This window comes from Pleurodeles waltl, chromosome 1_2, assembly GCF_031143425.1.
Source record: "Pleurodeles waltl isolate 20211129_DDA chromosome 1_2, aPleWal1.hap1.20221129, whole genome shotgun sequence".
NCBI lineage: Eukaryota > Metazoa > Chordata > Amphibia > Caudata > Salamandridae > Pleurodeles > Pleurodeles waltl.
The window spans coordinates 415,287,850-415,308,410 of NC_090437.1; the positions used below are offsets into that span (position 1 = coordinate 415,287,850).

Below are 20,561 nucleotides of genomic sequence, written 5' to 3' on the forward strand. Positions count from 1 at the left end.
TGGGTCAACATAAGTTGGAGCAGATAGACACATATCAGTTCTTGGGTGAAATCTTTTCCGTCACAATAAATGAACAAGATCATATTCGTAATAATATTAGTAAGTCTATCTCACACGCTCAAGGTCTGGCAGCTTTTTTCAATGCAAATGGTAAACGCCATTTCTCGCACTTATTGTCAGACTACTAGGTTAAGATTCTAGCTACTCTTCTACATGCAATAGAATGTATAGATATAAATAAATGGGATTTCCTCTACAAGACTGAAGACCGGATCCTAAGACGCATAGCTTCCTGTAATAACTCAGCTTCAGAGGCAGCTCTAAGGTTTGAATTTGGCATCAAGAATATAGTTGTGCAAGGCCTTGCGGCCATGATCAGAAGAGCACATTGCCTTATCCATAGCAAGGAATTTACTCTGAGAATCCTGGCTTTTAATGACATTTTTAATAATTTGAAAGAAAGATCCAGGTTTTTCAGAAATTACACCCAGGCTATTCAACTCTTGGAGCTGGACCAGGACTTCACTCCTTCCACATCCTAAATAAGTTTAAAAAAAATCTTGAAGGAAGTAACATGGTCCATAGGCTTCACAATGGATCTTGATGCGTGCCGCCCTAAAAAAGTGGTGCAATCTTACCTGACGTGGAATCTTCCACATGGTGTGAGGCGATTTTTCATACTGATCAGATTAGACAGAATACCTCTTAGGGATTTAATCTCGAAATGGGATGGCACAATTAACTCTGGTGACATGTAACATGGTGGGGTACAGAATATCAAACACATCTTACTTGTCTGTCCAGCTTTAGCCGCTCGGAGGAAATTATGGCTGAAACTCCTTTACTTGCGGCTAAATGTTAGATCATATAAAGAGGCCCTAGACTTATGTTACAATCCTCCTAATGAGAGATTTGGTTACAGGATTTTTAAATTCTTTAAAGCTTTCTTGCAGATATACTGACCTTCCGTGATTAGATCGCTTTGCGGGCCCTGGCCCGGAAATCAAAACATATATTGCTGGGACCATAGGGATCTACATGTTTAAGAGAAATCCTACGGATGAAGGAAGGGAGGAATAGGTCTCTAAATTTTGTTGGGGAAGGACTCTTTGTTTTTAAGAATTGGTGATTGTAGTGGAAGGTTACATTTATGTCATGTTAGATAAAAAATTGTCATTTATTGGAGGTTTTAGTAATATGTGAAGTTTGTAGGAATTTATTGCTAGTTTGCAATTTTATTCTTTTTTATTAGAAAAGTGTATTAATTTATTATGTATTTAAATGGTTTTGTATCATTATTCATGTGGATCTCTTTGGAGTTCCAAATCACGATAATAATAAAATATTTGAATATTTGAGCTTAGAATGTAAAATACATGTCTTACGATATGCTATGTGATTTGTTTCGGCTTTGTTTAATCAGTTGTGCCTTGAGATACTCAATAAAAGACTTTATCCCATGAAGAAGAAAAAGGGTTAAGTACTTTTTAAATACTAGATTTATTTAGTGATAAGATAAGAAATTAATGTCAGATGTACATATGTCCTGTCAAGTTAAAGCTGCAGTCTCTAAATCAAATGCTTGAGAACTACTTCAGTGGTGAAAATGGCGCCGGAACTAGCAGCATGTTCTTCTGGGACACAAGAAATCTGGTACTCTCTCGCACTAGAATAAGAAAGAACAAGTACTCAGTTAGCCAGTTTTGGTTTAATTTATCCACAGAAATATTTACAGAGTTAGCTATTTGCATCTTGGTCATTTTTATACATTATTAAAATCTGAAAGATTTCCAAATATTCAAAACATTCACACTAACCTTCACATACTCATTAAAGGTACTGGGAGGTGGCTGGGAGGAGAGTGAGGAAGACTGGAAAAATGTGTATGAAAAGAACGCCCCCTCCCACGCCCCCTCCCACATTCACAACGGATTATGCATAGGGAAACTACAGTGCTCAGAAAAAATGGCCCTGTTACTTGTCAGTTACCTTCATTATTCCAGTTCCAAATATTGGGGGTTATTACAACTTTGGAGGAGGTGTTAATCCGTCCCAAAAGTGACGGTAAAGTGACGGATATACCACCAGCTGTATTACGAGTCCATTATATCCTATAGTGGTATATCCGTCACTTTACCGTCACTTTTGGGACAGATTAACACCTCCTCCAAAGTTGTAATAACCCCCATTATGTTACAGGCGTAACTAAATTGAGGGAAAGTACCATCCCGAAGACAGATAGGTTTAGCTGAAGCACATAGTGGTAAATAATCACTCCATTACCACCCGGCCCATCATCCTTGTCACAATCTTTTTATGAAGTTGAGGAATTACTGACACAGCAATAAGGACCTAAAACAACCATACAGCAATGTTTAGAGAATCGAAGTATGAAAAGCAATAGTCCACCAACTGAATTTAACAATGATGAGAAGCTTGTTACTGTAAAGAAGCCAAGACTTTTTTAAAACATTTCTTTATTGGCATTTTCAAATTACATACTAACCGGGCATCGCCACACCATGTGCAGAAAATCAGCCATGCTAACCCCACATCAAGGACAGTGCGATGGTCTGGAGGGATACATTGCATGTAGCCTCTTTGGAGAAAGATATGTCATGTGTACTATATTAAACTGAATCAATTTAATTTGTGCACTAATGGAGACCCTGCATACTGCTGCATGTATCTTTGACCAATCTTTAGGTGCAAAGAGCACATCTCTGTTGCCGGACCTCCTCTAAACGGAGTGGAGTGAGTCTCTTATCAGCGCGGAGCACGCAATAGACATGTGTAGTGAACGTATGCCCCCCCCCACCATAGAGAGGAGTGTCACCAAGGTCTGTGCAGGTTCAGGGGCCTCGAGGAATGATGGCCAGAGCTGCCATGCCTTGGCCGCTATTTTGGCATATTGGATAAATTGTCCTCTCTCCAAGTCAAATGTTTCCATTGCCTCTAGTTGGGTTATAAAGCGGCCCACGAGATACAGATTAGACAAGACACATTACAACCTCCCTCCTGCCATTGGTCTACTGCCAATATGCAGGACATTTGTTCAAAAGGGCGCACTATCCACATGTCTAGGTCTGGGTCATATAATGCTCTACCCAAAACCCATAGTACCACCCTCTCCCACAACTGCCAATTAGCTAGATCAAATCTGGTAACATGTCAGACAATACTCTTCCACACATCAACAGAACCCCAAGTTGGAGTCCATCATGGGTGCCTTCCAAAAATGCTCTTTCCCAATTATATTCCTCATCTAGCCAGTGTACAGTATGTAGGAGATGGGCCGCTAAATAGAAAAGTTTGAAATCTGGGAACTCCATTCCATCCTTGTCCCATTCCCTCTGGAGGGTTCTGAGGCTTACCCTACTGCATCTGCCAGCTCACAGGGGTACCACCAAAAAGTGGTCAAGTTCTCGGAACACCTTTCTCTGTATCTCATACATAGCCCCCTGCAACACATACAAGCAACAGGCAGCACCACCATCTTCATGAGTGATTTTGTTTCTATCAGGGACAGTTTCAATGTGTTCCAAAAAGCTGTAGAGGGGTGCAAATTCCCAATCTCCCGCCACAGATTTAGGTTATATGTTTGCTGTTCCCCGTGAGTGATGTACAAACCAAGACATTTCACACTCTTTATCTGCCATAGTATCCCCACTGCCGGCAACTGGGGAAACTCCAAGCCTTGTAGCTGTCCCAGGGGAAAGAGTGCTGACTTTGCTTTATTGACTCAGCGACCCAAGAATTCCCAGAATTCACATATTACATTTAATAATACTGGACAGGATATATCAGGTTGCCATAAATATATCATAGCGTCGTCTGCATTTAACAACATCTAAATGATCCGAGCTCTTGACCCTTATGCCCTATATACGCAGTGTCTGGTGGAGGCGACATGCCAGAGGCTCCATGGTGAAGGCAAATGTTAATGGGGATACAGGGCATCTTTGTCTTGTGCCCCTCTGTAACAGGATTTCAGGAGAAACATATCTGCTAGTTCGCACTCTCGCCCTTGAGCAACCATAGAGGAGCTTTATCCCGCGGATGTAATTTTGCCCCAGCCCTAACCTCTCCAGGACCTGCCATTTATAGTCTCACCTCACTGAGTGAAATGCTTGCTCTATGCTCAAATAGTTCCACAAAACAAAATAGAAATCCACTAGGCACTTCGCAAACCGGAAGCAAAAACCCTCAAACATCCGTTTGGATGTCATGCTACATCATAGGGTCTGCTCCTCGTCAGAGTGGTGCTGCAATGTCTGACGGGCCCCTCAGGGGGGCTCTTTGCCAGTGATCTTATCTGGTCGTACGTGCCGGTGAACACTGTTCAGTAACTTAGAACCTAATGTCAGGAAAAAAGGATTCAAATTGGCTCAAGAACCTCACACACCCAAAGGGTCCATCACACACTGAAGCGCCATTCTGAGGAGGAGCAGACCCTATGATGAAGCATGGCATCCAAATGGAAGTGTGAAAGTTTTTTCATCAGGTTTGCGAAGTGCCTAGTGGATTTCTGTTTTGTTTTGTGGAACAGTGTACCCTTCTGATTTATAAGTTATATTGGGAGACTGTACACTGGACCAAATAAACCTCCCTGCCCCTCTTATTGTTAGATATACTATGCACAAATAGGCCAAAGAGTATTAGTCCTCTGCTAGTATCGGCGTATGCATCACATGTGTCAAGCAGCGAAGGTTTCACAAAGTATTTTGGTATGGAATGAATCCCGATTGGTCCGCATGGTCCAAACATGGGAGATGTGGAAGCAACCTAGATGCCTGGGCATGACTCAGGAATTTCAGGTTTACATTGAGTATGGAAAGAGACTGATAAGAACGTACCTCTAGTGTAGTATCTTTCCCCAGTTTCGGTATTAGGACAATATGGGATTCTTTCACAGAAACCGAGAGCATCCCCCTCTCCAATGCCTCTTTGTACACCAATAACAGGTGGTGTACCAGTGTCCGAGCAAACATTTTATATAGATTGGCTGGAAACCCAACCCCACCTGGCGATGTAGCATTTTTCAATGCAGCTATGGCAGTCAGAAATTCCTGCCTTGACAACTGTGCTCCCAGCAAGTCCTGGTCCTTTCGAGAAAGCTGTGGCAGCAGCAGATTCTCCAAATACCTCAGAAGCTGATCAAAACCCTCCTCACATGGTTTTGCAGTATAAACTTCGCTTAGGTGTGCCAGAAAGACATTGTTAATCGCCTTCTGGGTGTATATACCACAAGCCCCCACTGGTCTCTAAGCACCAGTCCCGGCTGTATAAGCATCTGACTGAATCAAGCGTGCCAGTAGGTGCCCTGTTTTCTCTCCCTCCAGATACCAGCGTCTCCTCTCAGTGTGTCAGATATGTTTCTCTACTTGATCCCATAATTCGCATACCCTGTGACGCTGTTTATCCCATTCGCCAAGTGTTGCCGGGTCACGGAAAGGATCCTTCCCAACCTTTCCAAGTCAGCCTTATGACGTGTTAAAATCCTCTCTAGTGTGCAATCGTGGTTGCCATGCATGCCCCTCGCAGTTCCTCCAATGCCAACTCTACTGCAGGTCTGTCAATTGGCAGGCCTTGGAAGCAATCCCCCAATAAAACAAAACTGGAACAACTTTCCCAATGAGTATTTTGCCCTAGCCCCTGCCATAGGCAGAATCCTTGGACTGTTGACCCTTGTTGACTCAACAAGCAGCGATAACTGGCCCCATACCTTGCCCCAAATACCATCCCTTCCCCTCACTCAACTTATGTGCCCAGCAGCACTAGGTGTAGATGCTATCCAGGTGGCCAAGACTTCCATGAGTCACAAGCCCTAACTGGCGCTCAGCAATTAGTGTCTGCTCTCCCCTGGCCCCACCCCGCCAAACGTAATAAAAACATAAGATATAGAAAAAATGAAATAACAGAGCATACGTATTAGTTGAACATTAATATTTCTAATCCCCATCATAACTCCGATTCGACTTTGCTCAAAGTTCTTGACTTTACCCACCACCATTGTCCAAAAAGTTTCTAACTGTTGTCTCTGTGTCTCTGGGATATGATTCAGCTGTGAGAAGTGGTTCTGTGTTTTCATAGACACCAGCGCTGCCCAAAATGTTCCATCTAAATCAACCATGATTAGTTCTCGCTCCTTCAGCACAGGGGATCTATGTAGCTTTGTGGACTGTTATTGATTGAGCTGCGATCGTCAAGGTGCCCAATCTCTCTGTTCTCGCCATTCAAGTTGGTGCTTGTACTGGCCCTGGCCCAGGGATTCCAACCAGTGGACTGCCGCTGTGGGGTATCATAGATGTGTAGCTTTCCTTCATATTATACATACAGTATGGCCAGATAAATCAAACTATACTTTATATTATGTTCTTGCAGTTTTTACTGATAAGAAGGTTTTTCCAGAGGTCCTGCACCCTCCTCGTATATTCAGGGAAGATCTGTATTTGTTTATCTTCGTATCTCTGAGGGCAGTGAGCACGCACATGTTGCAAAATTATGCCCTGATCTCTGAAAATGAAACATGCAGGTTATAGGCATTATAGTTTATAGGGCAGGTGCCCCCGGGTGCAGACCCATTGTTAGTGCTCTACCCACGCTTTAAAAAATAATTTTGAGAGGCACTGGGGTTTGAGCTTGTCAGCAATCTAGTTTTTAAGAAAGAGTTCTGCGGAGGGGCCCTCCACCCTTTCTGAAAAACCAATAAAGTGTAGATTATTGCGCCTTGAGTCCCCCTCAGCATCCGCTACACACTCTTCCATGTGCGTTGCACTACACTTGAGGCCGGCCACTGTGGCTTTGAGGTCCTTGATTTCCAACTTGAGGGCTTCTACTTCTTCCTCGGTGGTGGTCACCCTTTCAACTACCTTACGTAGGTCTAGGCAACGATGATTAATGTCCATAGACATTGCATTATTTTTTGTCTCCAGCGCCTGCCTGGATCCTTGAATCGCTGCTAGGATTTCAGCTGTGCACTATGGTTGATCTGCAGATTCCTGGGCATTTTGTATCTCCGCCCCCTTCTCCTGGGGGCCCGGTTAGGGGACTGTGTATTTGTACAGTTGTGTTAGATTGCACTGTTTTTAAACCTTTATCTTTCACCAGCGGGAGGTTATATGTTAGAATCAATTAACCTGCCCTCAGCATGTCCCTAAGAGACCTGGGATGCTGATGAGCATTCTCTTTCCCTCAGGTACCCAAGGCTGTCTGAATGCACAGCTATTCACTGTGCGTTTATCTTGGAGTGAGGAATTAACGATAGTTCAGTGCATTCAAGATTGTTTAGGATCAGTACATTGTCTATTCCCAGGCACTGATTCTGTGTTGCCTCCTCCGCATTCGTACTTTGTGTCAGTGTCTCCTGCAGTAGCTCCCTGCCAACCACCCCCCTCCCCCATCCCCCAGTCGAATTAAAGCTCGTCCCAGCATATATTGCACCAGCTAATCTTGGTCATGATCCCCAGACTCTGCTGTGTGCCTGCTAGGTTATCTGACCCCAGGGTCAGGCCACCACCGCATGAGAAAACTAAAATAGCCAGAGCGTCAACACCCACATTGGGGTAGAGCCCCCTCACCTGCTGTCTTGTATGGTGAAGCACCTTGTTAATATATGACTTTGCCCTATTGGCCTCCTGCGTTCAGTGTCAATCAGATCTCCACTTCCCTCGTGTGCCAGAGCAGTCACTTATCCATGTTCCTCTGAGTCTCCTTTACTGTTCCAAACCTGCTGCACCTCTCCACTTCCACTTTGCCGCTTGCATCTTATCTTGTGCCCCCCCCCTCCCCCGCGTCCCAGCAATAAAGGAACAGCACTTATTTTCTACTTACTAGGCGCACTTAGGGCCAGATGTAGCAAATGGTTTTTCCCATTCTGTGTCAATGGGAAAATGTGTTCGTACATATGGCCCTTAGTGCTCTGTGTGTCCTGTGCAGGGCAGTGTCTCAGAACTGCCAATCATAGCGATTTCCCGGGCAGTGGCTCGCCTACCTGAAAGGTGCCACTTCACTCTTCTCCCCTCTTGACCCAAAACCGGGTTGGTAACAATGCACCCACTGGCGCCGCCCGGCTCCGCACTTGGTCGACTCCGATTGCAGCCGGTAAATAATCAGGACGCCACCGTCTTGCGACTGGCACTACTCCGAGTCCTCTGCTCAGCAGCCTCTAACGGTCGCACTTTTCAGGTCCCCCATCGGCCACAGCAAACCGAGGGAGTCCCAGTCGGGTATTCTGTGTTCAGACCATGTGAGGTCGCCCCCTGTTCCTCTTATTCAGCTGGGATGATGCAGGGTTTGCTTCATCTCGCGAGGCCGCATTCCCGGTCGTGTCTCCTCATCAACTTTTAAGTGTCATAGATTTGCGATCAGGGGTCATTTTTCAGTTCGGATGCAGTGGGGCCCCGGAACGAAGGGCTGAATAGCACTGGGTGTTTATCTATTCCCACGCCGCAGGATTTTGTTCTTCTTGGCCAGAGCTTCACACAGTCATGTCTATTCGGCCATCTTGATTGGTCATGCCCCTAAAAAGCTAAGACCTTTGAACTTACAGCAGATCACTGAGAATCCTCATCATTAACCAGTATGCAAAGTAATGTTGTGAGAAGACTTCCGGTTGTCTGCATTAAAAATATACTCGAATCATACACAGGAAGCAGACGTGCTTTTAGTGGAATGCCACTGTGCTGTTCCAAGTGTTCTGCATTCTTACAGGCCTGGGAGATTGTCAGATGCATTCACAGCTTAAAATTGCTACCACTGGTTTCCTACTCTTTGACCACTAGTCCACAGTTGGCAAAGACGAATCACCTTTCCTCAAGGAAACAGTATGGGACAAGGCAAATGCACACCACCCTAAGCAGTCAAAATGTGCAGAGATGTTTTCCTGGACTTTCAGGGTCAGTGAGCAAAATGAAGGATAATACCCTGTCTCATAGAAAGACCTTGTCCTCAACCAGTAGAAGGATTGTCTTGTAAGGCAAAGAATTATTTTTTTCAGAGAGCAGGATTCGACAAATCTTGGAAAAGTATCTTGCCACCCATTCCATAGTTGCCTGATCCACTGCTATTCTGCCCATATTTGGTTATGAAGCCAAAAATTAAAGTTCCAAGCTGCAGAATCTTCAAGAAGATAAAAGTATAAATAGAGGCTAATACCCAATGAAGGTGAGTAAAAAATGAATGAATTTCCTGTAAATGTGCAGGTCTGTTCATAACACTTGTTGCGTGAAACCATCCTCAATAAGGAGATGGGTGTCTTGATAGTATTCAAGATATGAGGGGCTGAAGCTTCACTTAAAAAAAAAAAAGCGAATGCCTAAATTAACTGCAGTTAGTTGCTCAGGGCAGCATACAAGTTAATTGTTTTTTGTCACTCTAGAAAAAGACCAGCTGCATGCAAATCAGACTTTGTCCTGCTACAATAGGTACCCCAGACTGCCAGACGAGGTTCCCCTTTAGATGAAGACAGAAGCGCAAGACCTGTTTCTGCCTATTGGGCCTTGTGAGTGTGGGCTGCTTGTGCTCATTGGTACATAAGGTATGGGACGCACATTTGTGACAGTCAGAGAGTCTCAGTTAGGAAAATAAAAAATGGATGCATAGTGTGCTTGAAATAATCCCAGCCACACAATTTACTGGGGCCCCAGTGCAGTATACCCTTGTTTTCATCGCTATGCCACTCTAGACAGAAACTGTCTAGACAGAGACTGTCCATATACAAACCAGTCTTGGTCCTATTGGAGCAGGACTAAAACAAAGTGGGTCTCCAGGACAAGAGTCATTGGTCAAAACCAATCTTCAGTTGCTGATGTTCTGGTCCGAAGGCCACCCTGCCTGACAGCTCGATATAAACTGTTTTTGCTATAGCAAGACCAAGACATATTTGCTGATGGCAGGTCTTTGACTAAAGTGGCATGGGATTGTAAGAAAGTGATTTATTGGTTGCGAAGAGTGGAAGCCCTTCTGCAGCAACAACCACAATCCTTGTCAGCCTGAACCACAAAAAAATCACTAAATGAATATCTGTTTAACTCTCTGATAGCTTGGCATAAAGGAGTCCAGCTTAACGGAGAAGAAAACTGTAAAGTGCTTATTCAGCACAGAAACAATAAATAAAGTGAAAACACACCTCAAGAAAAAGCCCAAACCAAATGAGAAAAATAGAGAAAAGTTTAATAAATAAAATGATACCAAAACAACAAAAATCTATTCAGTAGAACCAGCACTATTCCATTTTAAAACTTAATGGGTTTCATAAAAATAGCACTTAAAAGCACAACGTAATGTTACTAGTTGGGCAAACCTGGACGAGGTGGCCAATTGTCTCCTAGGTCTTTATAAGCGTCAAAGGCGGATGGTGCCATCAACAGGTTTATAGATCTGGCGTTCCTGATAGCGATGCAATGGAAGGCCATGTTGCTTCCAAGTGTGATGCATTGGCATGTTGCCATCATTAAGTGGGGGGAAGCAGAGGCTACAGTGGTGCGGAATGAGGAAATGAAGAAGTGCGTGGGTTGCATAGATGACCCATTGTGGCTAAGTTGAAGTAACTCCTCTCCTCTTTTCGGGCGACCCACAACAATGTGGATGGCTCCCCATGGTCTGTAATGGCACGCTGTGTGGTGGGCAGGTCTGGCACGGTCCCTCAGCGCCCTCCCCTATCTCAACCACCCCCCGTGTACCTCACCAAGGGGAGTAGCCTAATGCATATGTGCGGCCTTCCTGCAGTATTCACTCCGGAATCATTTTTTCAGGGGGCATGTGTGCTTTCCCCACCTGGTCCACCTACTTGTTGGGTGTGCTGCTGTATTTCTGTGCTCAACTTAGATTTATCTTTCCATTGATGGGATGTAGAGGCTCCTGTGTTTCTTTTTCTCAGTTCTGTTGAATTTGTTACGATTCCTAATGTCAAAGTCAACATTCGACATGTGATGTATACAAAATTGTTTGTTTGCAGTGTCCTGCCTGCGGTTGCACTTGTAAAGATGGTGGCCATGGTGCTGTCAGTGTGTGTGAAAAAGTTTAATAAAGATGGTTTAACAAAAAAAGCACAACACAACACACATGGTCATACTAGATTGGGGTAAATTCACAAGTTCAGGCTGACCCTGATGGAGCATGTGTCAGATACAGGAACCAGATTAGTCCCTTTGAAAAGTTCCTAGAGTAGGGAGTGTAGCCCAAAAGGATGGCTGACAGGACTTAGCCTTAGGGGGCTCCTTCTCCCCGCTGAATATCTTGCGACATCGAGCCTTGTGGCCGGGCACCTTTATGGAACATTAATCTTCGCTGTAATACCTGGCGGTCTGGGCCATTGCCTATGGCTTCACTATGGAGAGATCTGGATGGACCACCTCTCTGCCCCTTAACCCCACCTACCTGCTGTGCCTAGGTGTGCCAAGGCATGGGCTGGCCACTCAGACCCCGCCTGGTGGGGAGATTGCTGTTAGCAGCCACTGAGTAGACCGGGAAGGCCAATATCCCTCCTGCCTAGACACCTGCAGTGGGGGCACCTGGGGCGGTCGCTGTGCCTGTTGGGAAGATTCTCGGAGCTGGTCATATGTGCAGAGGACACTGGTGGCCCATGCCGCCTCCCTGACCATTTCAATCATCTGCTTGCACTATTAGTGAGCAATGCTTGGCTCCCTAGCATTGATGGACTCAGGTGAGCGCTGATTAAATGCTCCTGATCACCTAGGGCTGCATGTGAGGGAGCCACTAGAAGGGCAATTGACACAGGGCCTACCTCGCACCTAGGCCAGCCTGGATCCTCAATACCCCCGCCAGTGCTTCCTAGACCCCTGGGGACCAACACGTCGGCCGCTAGATTATGTGGCGCGCAGCTGGCACCCCAGAGCACCTTCAGCACTTGTGGAATCCTGCCATTTTATAGATGCGGCAACTGCTTGTGCCTGATGACCAGCCACGGGATCACAGTGGGGGAGTAGGGGAGAGGGGCGCTCCTTCATCTCACTCTACGCCCCCACCCATGGTGGGACTAGGCACGACTGATTGTTTTTCCCCAGGGTGAGGTGGCTAGATACCCAGCCTATCTGATGATGGAAATCCTTCCAATCCCCTAGCCGCTTGGCCTCAGTGCTGCCAACATGGGGAAGGACAGATCACAGCATTTCCCTCAAGATAACACAATTACCGAGTACACCACCAGTCACCAACCAGCGCACAGAATTACTCAGCAGGGCCAGGTAAGGTCTACGGATCACTCCCCAGAACAAGTAACAGAGCCCTCCAGGGTAGTGTGTTGGAAACAATCAAGGACTCCAGAGAGGCGCTGGAGGGTCATATCACAAGCGTCTCGGTAGAGGTGTCCCTTCTATGAGCAGACCTTTGCAATGTATGGATAAAGTGCACACTGCCAAAACCAACATAACCACCCTTCAAATGTTGGTCCGTCTACTTAAAGAAGTATCACAGAAGTCTGTTGTCACTTCCTCCCTGTAGCACCCTGAGGAGGGCGCAAAGGGGCGCTCATGTTGGCACAATGTCAGATTCCTTGGACTTCCTGAACAAGCGGCGACTTTCCTAAAGGTCTGAGTGCGGGGGGCACTGTACTCCCGGGGACTTTCAGACTTTTTTGTAATCAAGTGTCCTCATTGTGCTTTGATCCTCATGCCACCGCCAGGTGCTCCACTCAGAGCTCTAATTTCTAGAATCCTAAATTACTGTGACAGACATGCCCTTCTCATGGCGGGTAGGGAGCAGTCAGTGCCCCAGTTCTGAAAACTGTACTATTGCTATAAGCCCATTGCCCTATTGCTAATGGCAGAAATCCTTCCTTGTAGTGAAGAAAAAGCTCTGAGAAATGAACCTTAAATATATGCCCAGTGAGATTACAAGTTATAGCTGATGGTAAATCACACTGTTTTTGAACTATCTGAGAAGTCTGGGCATGGCTGCACATGTCTGACTGCATACCAGCCCAAAAACTGAGTGATGCTGACCCCTTTCTTGTGTGGGGGCAGAGGGTTGCGAGTGTATGTATGGGCAAGTGGACCAGAGGTCAGCAACTGGATCGGTCTGCATTGTGGTCCAAGAAGATGGCACCATTGCATCCACCCCAGACAACCACCCGCTGGTGTCTGCCACTCTCCCTGAGCAATCCTCTTCTGGGGCCAGGGGCTTGACATCCTGCTCAAAAACTGGTAACAGTGTGCCTGAGACTGGACTGTCCTGACCATGGGGCTACCCTACCTCGGCCCCTTCTCTTCTTTCATTCCTACCCTCCTTTTTTCCCCATTTACTCCTCCTTGCCTCCATGAGGTGGCGCTGGGCACAGAAGGCCTGACTGTTGGGGGCATGTATTGACATAGATGTGCATTAAACTTGCTGGGGGGTGGGTTGCCGATGCTGTGCCTTGGATGTCTGGCGGAGCACCTGGGTGAGTTGGCTGATGTCTGTATGGCTGCTGGTAATTGCGCTGCTGGATGCAACTGCTCCAGTTCATTTGATGCCCTTTTGCGGAGCCCACAAGGAGCCTTTTCTGATTTAGCTAATCAGTGAGGCCAGAAGGTCAATTATGGGCCCTCTTTGAGTTGACACATGTTGGTGTCAGTGGGAGATTCTGGGTGTAATATTGTTCGTCCTGATACTCTGACGTAACTGGACTTCTATGCAAATGTTATGTTATACGGGGAGGGAGGGAGTCTGGGATATTGTTTTCCAGTTGAAGATTCATTGTTTGCAATCGCTTTGCAGGCGGGGGTTGTGGATTCACACTTTCACTCGCAGCCCTAAAGCTTAATCAGGCTAAGCTTAAAGTTCTATCCAGGAACGTGAGGGGCTTAGGCACTTACAAGAAAAGTTACGGGGTATTATCATTCCTGAAACGGCATGCCATCCACTTTGCATGTTTTCAGGAGTAATACCTCTCCAACACAAAGGCTGAAAAGTTGGCCAAGAGATGAAGGGGGCAGCTCTACTCAGCGAACTGTTCCACATATGGCAGGGGAAGCCTGATCTAAAGTGCACCCGGGGTACAATTCAAATTGACATATTTGGAGGCAGACTCAGAGGGGAGGTTTGTCCTTATCCAAGGACGATTAGATGGCACAGACTTGACAATAGTTAATGCCTACACTACCAACATCGATGATGGGTTGTTCTTCTCTAACCTTCAGAGGGTTAGCTCACTGACATGGGCATGTGGATCAGTGCTGCTTCAACGGCGTCCTGGATGGCAGGTAAGATAGACACCCCTCACTGGGGTGTTAAGCCCTGATGGTCTGCTCCTTACAAGAGACAGTGGATAATCTCATGCTCTGTGATATATGGAGAGCCACTGACCCCACAAGGGCAGAATTCACCTGATGCTCACCAACATACAACTTGTACAGTAGACTAGACTGCATCCTAGTGCTTGAGTCTGTGGGGAAGGGAGTGGTTACGGTGACCCACCTGTCCTCATGCCTTTCAGATCATGCCCTGGGGCTTTGTGAGATTTGCTGTGGAACAGCTCCCTGGTCTTGTGCTAAATGGAGGCTTACCCCTGATGTCCTTCAGGATGCAGAGGGCCGGGATGCAGTGGCAGAATCTCTCTGAATATTTCCAATTCAATTGGCTCTTCATCTACCTTTGAACAACCAAGTGGGAGGCAATGAAGACTGTAGTTCGAGGGCGATGTAAGGGACTTTCCTGTGGGGTTCGCCACAACCTCCAGGCAATATTACTGCAGAGGCAGGCAGACTTGGCACGATTACAGCATGGAACCCCTGGCATCGGTCCAGTACCCCTGGTAGAACTGGCCGCTCAACATACCATACTGGAGGTTCAAGATAGTTTAGAAAAAAATACATTAAATCCGTCAGCTGCTACACCGGGATGGTGACACCCTCTGGCACTTACTCGCCTGGATCCTCAAACGGAGACCTGTCTTACCAGATACACCTACTTAGAGATGCCCTGGGGCATGATGTTTATTACACATAGGGTGGCGTTGTGGATGTGTTTAAAACCCATTTAGAGTAACTGTATCACTGCCCACACCCCCTCAACCGCATTAAGGACTTCCTTGCATCAGTACCACGCCCCCGTCTAGACGACGGCACTCGTTTAGACTTTTACACCAATCTTACCTTAGAGGAAATCTGAGAGGCTCTAAAGCAGCTGCCACAGGGGAAGACGCCAGACAGCAATGGTGTCCTGGCGGAGTTTTACCAGGCCTTCTCCCCCTCCCTTACTCAACATCTCCTGGAGGTTTATGGAGCTCGGAACCCCTACCGGAGTCCATGCGCGAATGTTATAGTTCTATGATGAAACCTGGATCAGGTCTCTCCTCCTATAGACCCTTATTCATGATCAATACCGATGTGAAAATACTATGTAAAACCATTGCATTACGGCTGAGCCCCGTGATTACAGCAACTAGTACACAAAGATCAATGTGGGTTCATTCCCAACCGTAATACCACCATGAACCTAAGGAGACTGGCACATGTGATCCATGAGATGGATGACAGGGAGGATCACCTTGCAGTTGTTTCCATAGCTATCGCTAAGGCATTAGTACTAGAAGTAATGAGGGTGGGCCCACTCTGTCGGTCCTGGGTGCAATTAATATTTACAAATCCCATTGCTAAAGTCAAGATGGGCAGGCACTGTTCGAACAGTTGGCCGGTGAGCAGAGGCATGAGACAGGGCTGCCACCTCTCCCCACTTCTTCTCGCTCTCACCATGGAGCCACTGGCTGCTTGGATTAGGATGACACTGGCACCCTGGGGATAACCATAGTAGACACCACTCACCTGGTGTTGTTCTACACTGACCATGCTCTCTTTTACTTGTCAACACCACAGCACTCCCTCCCCTTATTTCTGGACTGCCTGGTCAGATTAGAGGAGATATCCAGCCTTTGAATTAATAATTGGAAATTATTACTCTTTCCAATGGGTGCTCTATGGTCGCAGGCCCTGAGATTTTACCAATTTTTCCACTCCGGTGAGAGATCCATAAGTTCCGATAATTGGGCATGATGGAGGCTCATACCCTGCAGAAACACCTACATCATATCTAGGGTCATAGAGGATCTCTGCTCCTCAAATCAGATTCTGGAATACTTTGCCACCCTCCATTATGAGCCAGGTGGCCATCTCCAAGATGGTCTGTTTTTTTTTCAGTTTCTGCAGTTCCTTGTACTGCATCCAGAACTCCTTTGATTGTCTTCCTACAACTGTTTTTTGGCATTTAAACACCCTTTTATCCTCTCTGATATGGTTGGGGGGTGTTCTAGGGTTGCTTTGAGTATGCTGTTCCGCCCGCTAATCGAGGGAGGTCTGGCAGTTCCAGACTTAGAGCAATATTATATGGCCTCACAGCTGCAACATAAGACTCATTGGCTAGCAGAGGGTGATAACTGAGAGAAGCCCCTGCTACGGGATGCAACTCATAGATTTCGGTTGCCTTTGATGGCCAGAGGGTGAGGTTAGGGACACATTCCTTTTTTTGGTCACACATATGGCATTGGCATGAGAACGCACTGTCAAGAAAAAAGCCCCCTTTGCAAGAGAGTTTGTGTTCGGGGGCCTCACAGCCTCTGTGAATATGTCCCATTGGGTGTGAGACCTTGGGTGATCTGTTCCTCAATGAGGAATTAATTTCTTTTGAAGCTGAACAAGGCACATTTGGGGAGGGGCAGGACATTTCCTTCAACATGCCAGCCGGATCAGCTATCACTAAGGACATCTAGCCCTCGTTCCCCGATGCCCCACCCTCCTCTGACACCTTCCGGTCCCTTCTAGAGCTGGGGGGGGGGGGGGAGTAGAAATTTAGGGCCAGATTTAGATCTTGGAGGAAAGGTTACTCCATCACATTGGTAACACATATCCTGTCTGCCGAAATCTAGATACCATAGAAAACAAAAGTATATAGATTTTGTCAGATGGGATATCTGTTACAGTTGCAATGGAGTAACCCCTCTGCTGACAACTGCATCAGGCCCTTAATCATGCAATTATGCAGATCCATGTTGGTGGATCAGTTGTATCTGCCACCCCAGCCTAGGGCAGCTTGGGAAGAGGAACTAGGGACACATTTTGAGGAGGTGCAATGGACCAGAATATGTGCCCTGATGCAATCAGTCTCCAATAAATCCAGAGTTAAGCTCACACATTTTCATTTTTTGTACCGCACTAATGTGATGTCCATTATGCTCCTCTGGATGGACCCTGGTGTGGTCACCTGAAGGCCTCCTTCCTTCACCTCACCTGGCACTGTCCAATGGTTAACACCTTCTGGACGGAGGTGGTCCAGACAGTAGAAACAGTGTTGGCAATCTCTCTACCGGGGAATCCTGTACCCTGCCTCTTGGGGGATGGCAGTCACAAAAAAGGTCAGAAAATGGCATTCAAATTCTTACAGCTCCAGCTAGTTCTGGCCACTAGGCCGGTGCAATCACATGGCTGGGCAAGGCAGGTCCTGACTTGAAACATTGGAGGAGAGATGTAGCAGAATGGGCCTTGCAGAGGAATTGAGGTTGAAACAATGCTGACAGGATGACAAGCTAGCAGACGACCTTGCTTTTGAGGTGCTTTGCTGCATGATTTCCTTGATTACCCACACTCACATCTGTTCTTAAATACTGATAGTGAAAGGTCTGCTCTTCTGTAAATTGCTTAGTTACACACAACTTTATAAATACAATGCACCCTCCCTATGAGCCTTTTGGCACTATCTTAGAGGTGACTTGAAAGTATTACAAAGGAAGGTTTAGGCAAAGGAAAAGGTTTATTTTGCCAGGTCGAAATAGCAGTTCAAACCTGCACTACAGGCTACAGTGGCATGCTTAAGTCAAGTTTTCAATCAATCAATTGGTTCTTCTAGAGTGCGGCTAATCACCCATGCAGGACTCAAGGCGCTGAGGGGGTTCTGCAGCTCAGTTGAATTGCTGGCTGGCCGGTCTGTTGAAGAGCCAGGGCTCGAAGTCCTTCCTGAATTGAGGCAGAGCGGTAGATTGCCTGAGATGAATAGGAAGAGAGTTCCAGGTCTTAACAGTGATATGGGAGAAGGATCTTCCTTCACATGTGGTCTTGCGGATACGGGGGATGGTGGCCAGGGCCAGGTGAGCGGAACAGAGTTGCCTGGTGGGCGTGTGAGATGAGAGGCAGTGGTTGAGGTATGCATGTCCAATGTTGTGGAGGGCCTTATAGGCTTTCGTGAGGAGCTTGAAGGTGATTATCTTGTTGATCTGGAGCCAGTGGAGGTCTCTTGGGTATCTGGAGATGTGGTTTTAGCAAGGGATATCCAGGATGAGTCTGGCAGGGTGTTCTGGATTCTTTGCATCTTCCTTTGGAGCTTCTGGGTTGTGCCTGTGTAGAGTGTGTTGCCATAGTGAAGCTTACTGCTGACAAGCGCATGGGTGACTGTTTTTCTGGATTTGATGGGGATCCACTTGAAGATCTTTTAGAGAAGGCGGAGCATGTGGAAGCAAGAGGACGAGATGGCATTGACTTGGTGGTTCATGGAGAGCAAAGAGTCGAGGATGATGCCAAGGTTGCGTGTGTGGTTAGTCAGTGGGAGTTGGGAGATCTGAATGTTGTGGGCCACGAGGAGTCGCCCCAGGTAGAGGGGGTGGTACCTAGGATGAGGACTTCTGTCTTGTCAGAGCTGAGCTTGAGACAGCTGTCTTTCATCCAGGCAGCTATTGCCTTCATCCTGTGGTGGAAGTTGGTCTTCACTGCAGTAATTTAATCGGTGAGGGAGAGGATCAGCCTAGTGTCATCAGTGTAGGAGACAATGTGAGTCTGTGGTTTATGATGATGATTGCTAGCGGGCCATGTAGATGTTGAAGAGGGTTGGGCTCAAGGAGGAGCCTTGGGGGATGCCACAGCTGATCTTCGTAGGTTCAGATGTGAACAGCAGGAGCTTAACTTTCTGGGTTCGGTCGGTGAGGAAGGAGAGGATCCATTACAGGGCTTTGCCGCAGATGCCGGCGTTGTGGAGTCTTGAGCAGAGGGTGTGGTGGGTGATGTGTCGAAGGTGGCTGAGAGGTCATGGAGGATGTGTGCTGCGGTTTCACCTTGGTCAAGGAGATTGCACATGTTGTCTGTTACGGCGAGCAGAGCAGTCTTAGTACTGTGGTTGCTTCTAAAACCAGATATGAGGGGTCCAAGATGTGGTTGGTCTCGATTAGTTCAGTGAGTTGGTGTTGATGGCTTTTTCGATTACCTTGGCCGGGTAGGGGAGCAGACAGATGGGTCCGTAGTTCTTGAGGTCTGACGGGTCTGCAGAGGGTTTCTTCAGCAGGGGATTGATCTCTGCATGTTCACAGTATTCAGGGAAGGTGGAGGTTTCGATGGAACAGTTGATGGTGCAGCAGAGCTCGGGCCGATGGTTTCTCTGGCTCAGTTGAAGATGTGGTGGGGGCAGGAGTTTAAGGGAGCTCCACAGTGGAGGGTCTTCATGATCCGCAGGATGCCGTTGGTGGTGAGGGTGGACTAGTTGGTCAGGGTCGGTTGTGATCCAGAATATTTGGGTGCAGTGGTTGTGGGTGGGGTTGGTGGGTCCTGTGTTGGTAGGGGATAACCAGCTGCCTTTCTCAGTGTTCTGTTTATTGGAGCATTTCCTGAGGGGGGCCAGGAAGGGGCGGCTCCTCCGCTAAGGCGGAGGTGCATCCCCCCACTGGATTGTGGGGAAAGGAAAAATAAAGTGATAATAGCGCTTAGTTATTGTCATTTTATTTTTCCTAGGAGTAAAGGGTGGCGCAGGATGGGCTGGAGGAAGGGGGCCGGAGGAGGGGTATTTGCACTATAAAGTGTGCATGTCTGTTTGGCCGGTGTTGGGCTTGATAGCCTCATATGCGCATGCCAGCTTTCACCAAGAGGTAAGCAGAAGCAGTGGAGACAGACGTTTCCTGGAATCTTGGGTGGGGTACAGGCGACCTCCGGGCAAAGTCAAGAGAAGACTAAGGGCCAGATGTGGGAAAGGATTTGCAACTCGCAAACGGCAAAAACTGCAGTTTGCGAGTTGCAAATCGCATTTTCCTATGCAGAAATGCATTCTGCGAGTCGGACCCCTTCCAGTTTGTGACTGGACCCAAAAACATTTTTTCAGGGCAGGGAGTGGTCCAAGGGACCACTCCCTGCCCTGAAAAAATACCGAAACTAAAGGTTTCGGGTTTTTTTTTAAGTGCAGCTCGTTTTCCTTTAAGGAAAACGGGCTACACTTTAAAAAAAAAAAAACTGCTTCATTTAAAGCAGTCACGAACACGGAGGTCTGCTGACTACAGCAGGCCTCCATGTTTGCGAGTGCCCATAGTCGGTATGGGGCCGCAATTTGCGACCCACCTCATGAATATTCATGAGGTGGGTCATTGCGACCCCATACCGACTCGCAGACGGTGACTGAGACACCGTTCTGCATAACATTTTGCGAGTTGCAAATAGCGAGTCGCTATGACTCGCTATTTACAACTCGCAAAATGTTATTTTGCTACATCTGGCCCTAAACACTGTAACACTTTTGAGATGCTTAGGAAAATGTTGACATTATGTTCCAAAACCTCTCGTCGATGCCTGATAATAAGGTGGTTGCAACAATTACCGTGTTGA

General features: G+C 46.9%; 1 protein-coding gene across 1 annotated transcript in view; it reads right to left on the minus strand.

The window, feature by feature from the left end:
- Positions 1-1,481: 1,481 nt before the first annotated feature.
- The window catches only part of LOC138300734 (protein NipSnap homolog 3B-like), a 249,951-nt gene continuing 230,871 nt past the window's right edge, over positions 1,482-20,561 (minus strand). Inside the window, exon 6 of the mRNA XM_069240447.1 lies at positions 1,482-1,666. Coding sequence (XP_069096548.1) covers positions 1,590-1,666 — 77 coding nt within the window. The 3' untranslated portion in view covers positions 1,482-1,589. The remainder of the gene's footprint in view (positions 1,667-20,561) is intronic.